Source organism: Chiloscyllium punctatum, chromosome 24 (assembly GCF_047496795.1).
Source record: "Chiloscyllium punctatum isolate Juve2018m chromosome 24, sChiPun1.3, whole genome shotgun sequence".
NCBI classification, from domain to species: domain Eukaryota; kingdom Metazoa; phylum Chordata; class Chondrichthyes; order Orectolobiformes; family Hemiscylliidae; genus Chiloscyllium; species Chiloscyllium punctatum.
The window spans coordinates 86,570,295-86,579,938 of NC_092762.1; the positions used below are offsets into that span (position 1 = coordinate 86,570,295).

The 9,644-nt window shown below is 44.1% G+C and overlaps 1 protein-coding gene across 2 annotated transcripts in view; it reads left to right on the forward strand.

Annotated features, from left to right (window-relative positions):
* ushbp1 (Usher syndrome 1C binding protein 1) overlaps positions 1-9,644 on the forward strand; it is a 33,800-nt gene extending 24,156 nt beyond the window's left edge. For both annotated transcript variants that reach the window (XM_072594408.1, XM_072594409.1), the window contains exons 10-15: positions 14-170; positions 1,108-1,387; positions 2,397-2,576; positions 2,883-2,959; positions 4,147-4,269; positions 7,434-9,644. In XM_072594408.1, the coding sequence (XP_072450509.1) occupies positions 14-170; positions 1,108-1,387; positions 2,397-2,576; positions 2,883-2,959; positions 4,147-4,269; positions 7,434-7,608 (992 nt within the window). In that variant the 3' untranslated portion in view covers positions 7,609-9,644. The remainder of the gene's footprint in view (positions 1-13; positions 171-1,107; positions 1,388-2,396; positions 2,577-2,882; positions 2,960-4,146; positions 4,270-7,433) is intronic.

Here is a 9,644-nt window from a genome sequence, read left to right on the forward strand (position 1 = left end):
ACCTTGTCTTCAGCAAACCGGTGTGTGGACAGAGGTGGGCGATTTGGCAGGAAGGATATGGAAGGATTGCTGGGGGAAGGTGCAGGGGAAGCAGCTGAGGATGTTCACAGTATTGATTTACCAAACACTGATCATCATCACCAGGGTCCAACTGAATACACACAGCACAGGTGAGGTTAAATATGAGGTGTCTCAACAATTTACATGGTAAATGGGGAGTTGATGGCCTAGTGGCCATCACTGGAATGTTAATCCTGAGATCCAGGTAATGTTTTGGGGACCTGGGTTCGAATCCCACCACGGCAGATGGTGGAATTTGAATTCAATAAAAATCTGGAATTAAGAGTCTAATGATGACCATGAATCCATTGTTGATTGTTGGAAAAACCCATCTGGTTCTCTAATGTCATTTAAGGAAGGAAACTGCTAACTTTACCTGGTCTGGCCTATATATGACTCCAGACCTACAACAATGTGGTTAACTTTCAAATGCTCTCTGAGCCAGTAGGGATGGGCAATAAATGCTGGCCTATTCATCCTGTGAATGAATAAAAAAAAAAAATCTTTCTCTTAACAACAAATACAAAAATCACAGATTTGAAATTTCCCACTCATTCCTGGCTTCAGCAGCATTTTGGGGGGAGATTTCCTGATCCGACAGGAAATAATAATTGTCCTAAGGTCACTAGGGCTAACTCCTAGGTTGAGCGAATTATCCTCTGGGGACAGATCAAGCAGACTGGGCCCATTATTCCCAGAGTTGAGAAAAATGAGAGATGATCAGGGTAGATTCTGAACGGGTCTTCCCCCATGTGGGAATCGACAGCAATTCGGAATCAAAATATGTGTCATTTCTGACTGAGCTGAGAAGAATGTTCTTCCCTCAGAGTTGAGAACCTTAGGAATTCTCTGTCCCAGGAGAGGATAGAGGCTGTGGCATTGAGTATGTTTGAGACAGACATCAATAGGTTTCTGAAGTCCGGTGGAATTCAGGGAAATGGGGTTAGTGCAGGAAGAAAGCTGAACCTCCATTGTCCTGTTTAAAGGTAGAGAGGATTTGAAGACTCCAGCCCCTCATTCTCATGCTGTAACCTGTGGGTCTTTCAGCCTCGCTGGGGAGCCGGAAGGGGACAACAGCACAAATCGTTTGAGAGGAGACATTGTGAGGCTCAGAGGCAGCCACGCTGCAGTAATGCGAACTGTTCTGGAAGTGGGAGACATACCAGCCTACCTGAAGCGATACGGCGAGGGAATGTCCCAAAGCTGGGAGTCTGGAGCAGCAGTACGGGGTCTGCTTGTCCCTGGGATCAGTGCACAGTCACCCAGAACAGTCTGTCAACATAAGATGGAGAAGAAGGAAGTGCTGCAGGAACTCCTGACTGTCAGGGTGAGAACCCCTGGGGAGACTTTTGTTGGGCAGTAAGGGTTAGGCAACCAAAGCAGGTGAGGGAATTAATTTTCAGGTCAGCCGTCCTCGATCTGAGTGAGCGAACTGGCTAAAGGGGCTCAATAGCCTCCTCCCAAACCTATTGAATTAGATTTGATTCCCTACAGTGTGGAAACAGACACTTCGGCCCAACAAGTCCACACCAACCCTCCGAAGAGCAACCCACCCAGACCCATTCCCCTACATTCACCCTGACTAATGCACTAGCACTATGGGCAGTTTAGCACGGCCAATTCACCTGACCTGCACATCTTTGGCCTGTGGGAGGAAACCGGAGCACCCGGAGGAAACCCACACAGACATGGGGAGAATGTACAAACTCCACACAGACAGTTGCCTGAAGCGGGAATTGAACCTGTGTCCGTGGCGCTGTGAGGCAGCAGTGCTAACTTCTGTGCCACCATGCCACCCAACTGTAGACTCTTACAACAGGAGGCTATTCAGCCCCTTGTGCTGGTTCCCACTCACCCACTCTTTCCCCATAGCTTTCCCCATACTCCTGTTTTGAAAAGTATTACTGAATCCTTTCAGGCAGAACATTCCTGATCACAGCAGCCCACTGAGGTGGAAGAACTTGTCTTCATCGCTGCCTCTGATTCTTTTTTTCTGATTGTTCTCTATCTGTGTCCCTCTGGTCACAACCCTCCCCAAGAGGCCACAATAAACAATTTCCCCTTATTTACTCCATCAGATTTCCCTTGAGAATTTTGACCAATGTGCAAAATGTCTCTATTAAATGTCTCAATATTTTCTTCTCTAAAAAGAACAATCCCAGCGTCTCCAGTCTCTCTCCCAGCCTCTAGGTGACACTGAAATAGGTGGGAAAGTAAGAAATCAGAAATTTACAAATGGATGTGGATAGGTTAGGGGAATGGAGTTTAACTTGTTATGAAACAGCTAATCATACCTTAACAGTCTGTTGTTCTGTTCCTGTCTGATGGCTCTTCAGGATGAGATGGCGTGGCTGAAGGGTCAGCTGGGCTGGGTTAAGAGGGAGAAGAGGGACCTGGAGCAGAGGCTGCGATTACAGGAGTCCCAGGAGGAAGCTGCAATCCTACTCCTTGCACATTGGCAAGTGGAGAGAGATGACTGTCCACAGCAGCAACCTACCGCAGTCTGCAGCAAGGAGGTATGTCCAACAGCAGAGTTACCTGTCAGTGCACAGGCATCTTATTAATAGGACGGCAGTATTCCTGCTCCTGACCACTGTCCAGTCACCACCTTCTGCAATGTGTCAGGGTTTCAGTCTGAGGCTTTGATGCTTCTTTGGAGAGATCCTGCCACTTGTGGGCTTACAGACAAAATCCGGTCACTTTGACAAACTGCCGGGATTGGAGGTCCAGTGGATATCAACAAGAGATCATACCCCAAGGGGCAGGGGGAGAGAGAAACTACAAAAATAAATCAGAGCTAATTGACTCTGCTCCATTTATAGGAAACTGCACCAGAGCCAGATGTGCTTACAATGGCCAGTGACCAACTGGAGTCAGAGCTCACTGCTGCTTCCACTCGGTAAGTACACAATATACTCAAAAAGTGACTGCACAGGACTTTATAAACTCATTAAAAAGTGTGTCTCTTGATAAATTATGCCAGTGGGACAGACTAGGAGCAATGGGAGGCAGGAGTTTAAACAACAGACTGAATGGTGGGTAGGATCCTACATTCTCACAAATCTTTACTGTGGCACAGACTTCCAGAAGCAAAATCAACGTGTCTTCATGTCAATCAGTGTGAAATCTTAGGGGGAATGTTGGTATTTCATTTCCAAGGAAGCAGAGAGCCTCTGGAATATGCTTTTTTCCTAAATTCATTATGAATTACATGGATGTTGCTGACTGGGCCCAGCACTTATTGCCTGTCCCTAGTTGCCCCTTGAGCAGGTGGGGGTGAGCTGCCTACTTGAATCGCTGCAGCCCGTGTGCTGTTGGACGACCCACAATGCCCTTAGAGAGACAATTTCAGGATTTTTACCCAGAGAAGGAACATTGAAGGAACAAGGATATATTCCCAAGTCATGATGGTGAGTGGCTCAGAGGGGAACTCGCAGGGGGTGGTGTTCCCATGTATCTGCTGCCCTTTTCTTTGTAGATAGTAGAGGTTATGGGTTTGGAAGGTGCTGTCTAACTCCAGTTCAGTTTCTGGTCAATGGTAACCCCCCAAGATGTCAGTCGTGTGGGATTCAGTGATGGTAACACCATTGAGTGTCAAAGGATGGTGGTTAGATACTCTCTTATTGTAGACATCATTGCCTGGCACTTGACGAGCATGAATGCTACTTGCCACTGATCACCCTGTATCTGGATGTTGTGCGGGTCTTGCTGCATTTAGAAATGGACTGCTATAGTATCAGAGGAGTGACAAATGGATAAGGACATTGCTAATTTTGAAACATTGAGTCTTTAGCACTACTGCTAGAACATTGTCAGGGCCCACGGCCTTTGCAGTATCCAGAGGTGCCTCAAGCCATTTCTTGGTATCATGTGGAGTGAAGATTAGTATCAAAGATGCTACTTTGATGGGGAGCCTTACTCTGCATCTAACTGTGCTGTACCTCTTCTGGGAGTGTTTGATGGGACAGTGTTGGGATACAGTAACCTTTCTCAAAGGTGTTTAGGAAACCCATTCACCAAGTTCCAATGTTGTAATCAAACCTGTTGTTTGTGAAAGGATTCAAATTGATGTGACTTGCCTCACAGACAAAATCAACTGAGGGAACGGGCTGAGGTGCTGGTGACATCACTGGAGAAGCTGCTAAGAAGCAATCATACACAGAAGGTTCAGTCTGAGGAACTAGCCAGTGAGCTGAGGAAAACATACAGGTATGCGTGAAAACAGGGCCATTGAAGTTTAAATGGACTGGTGTGTGACAGCGCTCTGGGTGTGGGTATTTTGGTGAGGAAGATCCCAGGACCTGAGCGAGGAATGGTGAGTGTTTTTCTATTGAGCTCAATAAGACGAGGAGCTGGAGTAGAGGATGATTTAAACTGTTTCGAACGGGGGCGGGGAAATGTGTACAATTACATAACAAAGGGACCCACTGGTATTACAGGGTAACTATTGTTGTACGGATACCTCATTTTGGGAAGGAAGGGACAGGGTGTATAAAGATTTTTAAAAAGCAGCAAATGGAGTCAGGGGAGAGGGGAAGGTGATAAAAAGGATAAATTAATGACTCTTTACTTAAATGCACATAATATACAAATCAAAGTATGTGGAATAACAGCACAAATAGAGAGGGTAGTGAGTAGGATCTTGTAACCATTATGGAGACATGGTTACAGGAGATTAAAGCTGGAAGTAAATAGTCAGGGTGGGTGACTTTTCATAAGAACAGGCAGGAAGGAAATGTTGGTGGGATAGCTTTGTTAGTACAAGATGGAATAAATACAACAGCAAAAAATGACCTTCGACTGGAAGATGTAAAATCCTTATCAGTGTAAATAAGAAATAACAAAGGGAATGAAGACACAGGTGGGCATAGTCCTTAGGCCCCTTCATAATAGCTACACAGTAGGACAGAAAATAATCAGGAGATAATTAGGGCATGTTGGAAAGATGTTAATCATTGATGACCTTCATCTTAATGTGTTCTGGGAAAACCAAATTAGTAGAGATTTCCATGAAGAAGAACTTGGAATAGTTTGCAAGAACAAAATGTTGTGGATCCATGGATCAGGTTATTTTGTGCTGGTAATGTGGAGTGAAGCATATTAAATAATAAATAATCTCAGAGTAAAAGATCTCCTAGGAAACAGTGATCATAACATGATAGAATTTAGCAGTTTGAGAGTGAGAGATCTGGGTCAGAAATAACTATACTAAACTTAAATAAGAGTTGATTACATAGGGACAGGGGAGGGGCTGGCTGGAGTGGACTGGGAAAGCAGTTTAGCATAAAATATGGTTGAAGATAAATGGCAAATGTTTAAGAAACTAGTTCACATCTCACAACAAAGATATATCCCAGCGAGGAAGGATTCTATATAGGGGATAAACCAACCATGGTTAAGCAAGGAAATTATGGATAATATCAAATTGAGAGGCAATAACATACAGTGTGGCAAAGGTCAGAGGTAAATCAAGGGATTGGGTAAGTTTTAACAGCCACAAAAAATAGCCAATAATAAACAAAGAGGGAGGAAACAAACCTTGAGGGTAAATAAGCAAGTAATATAAAAATAGATCATAAGAGTTTTTTTTAAATTTATGAAAAGTAAGGGAGAAACCAAATTGAACATTGGTTCCATAGAGAAAATAATAACAGGAAATAAGGAAATGGCAGAGAGTTTGAGTAAATACTTTGCATCTGTCTTCACAGGAGACAGAATGAGTAGCTTTCTACAAATACTAAACAATCTGGGGACAAAAGGGAAAGGGAAATAAATACAATAATTATCAATAAAGAAAAGGTACTAGGAATACTAATGAGCTTGAAGGTTGATAAGTCCTCTGGACCTGATGGGATGCATCCTAGGATGTTAAAGCAAGTAGCAATAGAGATATTGGATGCACTGGTAGTATTCTTTTGGGAATTCTTAGATTCTGGAATAGTCCCAAGGGTTGGGAAGCATCCAATGTAACACCTTTACTCAAAAAGGGAGGCAGAAGGAAAGGCAACAATAGACCAGTTAGTTTAATATCTGTCACAGGGAATGTGAGAGGGTCCATTATAAAGGATGTAGCAGTAGAGCCTTTACAAATACGTGATATGGTCAAGCAGAGTCAGCATGGCTTCATGAAGGGGAAATCTTGCGTGACAAATTCTTTGAGGAGGTAACACACAGGAAAGAGCTGTGGATGTAATATATTTGGATTTCCAAAAAGTGTTTGACGAAGCATTGCACATAAAGTTGCTTAATCAGAGAAGAGCCCATGGTATTGGGGATAACAAACTGGCACGGCTAGAGAATTGGCTAAATGATAGAAGACCAAGGGTTAGGAGAGGGGTATATTTTCAGGATGGCAATCCATAATGAGTGCAGTGCCATAGGGATCAGTGTGCTAGGGCCAGAATTATTTACAATCTATATTAATGACCTGAATGAGGGAAAGTGGATGTACTATAGCCAATTTTGTATATGATATAAAAATAGGTGGGAAAGCATAGAACATCGAACAGTACAGCACAGGAATAGGCCCTTTGGCCCATCATGTTGTGCTGAACATGCTGCCAAATTAAACTAATCCCTTCTGCCTGCCCTTGGTCCATATCCTTCCCTTGTATATTCATGTGCTTATCGAAAAGTTTCTTAAATTCCCCTATCGTATCTACCTCCATCCCCGACCCTGGCAGCGTGTTTGTCACACTCTCGGTGTAAAAGGTCTTGCCCCTCACATTTCCTTTAAACATTCCCCCTTTCCCCTTAAATGCATGCCTCCTTGTATTAGACGTTTCAACTCTGGGAAAAAGATTCTGACCCTCAACCCTAGCTGAGCATCTCATAGTTTTATAGACTTCTATCAAGTCTCCCCTCAGCCTCCACCGCTCCATAGAAAACAACCCCCGAGTTTTTCGGGCCTCTCCTTACAGCTCATTACCAACCACTTCTGCCCCCTCTCCAAAGCCTCCACATCCTTCCCGTAATATGGTGAGCATAAATGAACACAATACTCTGAGTGTGGCCTAATCCAAGATTATTCAAAGTCAGTCCAAAAAAACCTGTTCTCAATTTAACCCTTTTAACCCCAGGACCATTCTGAGGAACCTAAGTGGATCCCCCCACCCCCGACCAAGGTCAGGATTTGCCCCCAGTCCTGAGGAATGGGACCTAAAACTGCAGCCAGTTACTCGGGATGCGGTCAGATGTATCCAATCTTATAACTTCCACTGTTTTACATTCCAATCCCCTCAGAATAAAGACCGACTTCCCATTCACTTTCTGGGTCGACTTTCCGCGGGTTTTACACAGCATTTAGTGAGGTTGCTACAATCGATGATTGGATTAGTAACAATCTGATGAAAGCTCTCGTTTCTGTGATGCAGCAACATGTCGACAGCCTACAGAAACGCCAAGAGGAAGTATGAGAGCCAGCTGAGGAAGCTGGAGTCACAGGCGAGCACTATGTGTGAACGGCAGGCAACTCAAACTCAAGCCCTGGAGGAGAAGGTGGCGTGTCTTCGTAAGGCACTGGAGCATGCCAATGGCACACCATTATAACGGAGATCCCAGCTCCAGGACAGCACCATCAGGGCAATCCTGAGTCTGCTGTATTCCCACAACCTTCCTGACTACTTTTGACGTTTGGACAGCATTTGTATAGAACTTTCAAGATGAAATAGTGGGAGAAAAGGGGGAAAAGTGAACATTAGCTGTGGGAGATTAAATGGCTGGATAGGACAGAGTGCACCTTGAGGATTGGATGAACCAAATAGCCTGATTTTATTCAGGGCTTCTCCTAATCCCTTTCACTGAATCTGGGGTAAAATTGATTTCCCTGAAGTTTCTGTTGAAAAATTTCTGCTAACACTTTCTGTCGTGACCTCCAACCTTTCTACTTCAGCCTTGTTCCAAAGCAACTTCATGCCGTGAATGTTTTACTGAACTTTTGCACTCACCACAGGCGTGAGATATTCTTTGTGTTGGTACCTAATGCAGGTAAAGAGCTCAGTCTTAGAGATGTGTAGCATGGAAACAGACCCTTCAGTTCAACATGTCAATGCCAGCCAGATTTCCCTAACTAAACTAGGCCCATTTTGTCTGTGTTTGGCCCATTTCCCTCTAAACCTTACTAATTCATGTATCTGTCCAAATGTCTTTTAAATGTTGTAACTGTACTCACCCCTACCACTTCCTCTGGATATTTATTCCACATATGCACCATCCTCTGTGTGAAAAAGTTGCTCCTCAGGTCCCTTTTAAATCTTTCTCTTCTCACCTTAAACCTATGGCCTCTCGTTTTGCGCTACCCCCACCCTGGGGAAAAGAACTTTGCTAGTTACTTTATCCATGCCCCTCATGATTTTATAAACCTCCATCAGGTCACCTCTCAACCTTCTATGTTCCTGTGAAAAACATCCCAGCCTATCCAGCCTCTCACAGAGTCATAGAGCATGGAAACAGGCCCTTCGATCCAACCAGTCCGTGCCGACCATAATCCCAAACTAAACTAGTCCCACCTGCCTCCGTTTAGCCCATATCCCTCCAAACATTCCTTATTCATGTACATATCCAAATGTCTTTTAAGCATTTTAAATGTACCCACATCCATCACTACCCACACATGAATCACTCTCTGTGTAAAAAAGTTGCCCCTGAAATCTTTTTCAAATCTTTCTCCTCTCTCTTCGAAAATATGGCCCCTAGATTTGAACTCCCCCACTCTGGGGAAAAGACACCTGCCATTTAAGTTATCTACACTTCTGACCATTTTACAAACCTCTATAAGGTTTATAATTCAATCCCTCCAATGCTGGTAACATTTTGTGGTGCAGCAGCTGCATTCCTCGCTCTGGACCAGGACGCCTGTGCTTCAGTCCCACCTGCTCCAAGCGTGTATCATGACACATCTGAACAGATTAATTTAAAAAAACAATCAAATGATTGCAGAAAAATGATGCAACTTTGATGTGGACTTGTTCCATGATCGAGGAAGGTTGTTGAGGAGCTGCTGAAGGGAAGTGGGCCAGCAATCTCTGACAGACTAATGACACAGATTGCTGAAGAGCTTATGCCTGAAACGTTGACTCTCCTGCTTCTCGGATGCTGCCTGACCGGCTGTGCTTTTCCAGCACCACACGCTCAACTCTGGAGGATCTCCAGCATCTGCAGTGCTCCCTTTCTCCCAGCAATCTCTCTCAGAGTAATGAATCAGATGGAATCCTATAATTTGTGGAAGGTTCTTTTTAAAATGCTCACAATTTATCGGAAAGTGCACTGGGGGAGAATATGTTTGAAATTCCATTGTAACGTATTTCCAAGCACTTAATAAAAACAAGACTTGTGTGCATCACCATAGTCTTACTGAACCATAGGGGCTGCTGTCTCATTAGAGAGAAGCAACTGGTGGTGATTTAACCTGAGGGCCACCAGAACTCAGGTGAGGGAAAGGTTGAGAAAGAGTCCTTCATGGTAACCTCAAACCAGTGATAGGAAATGAACCCATACTATTGGTATCATACTGTTCTGTGAAACCAACTATCCAGCCAACTGAGCTAAACTAATTCCCAAAAACAAGACTGAGGGCTACACAACTA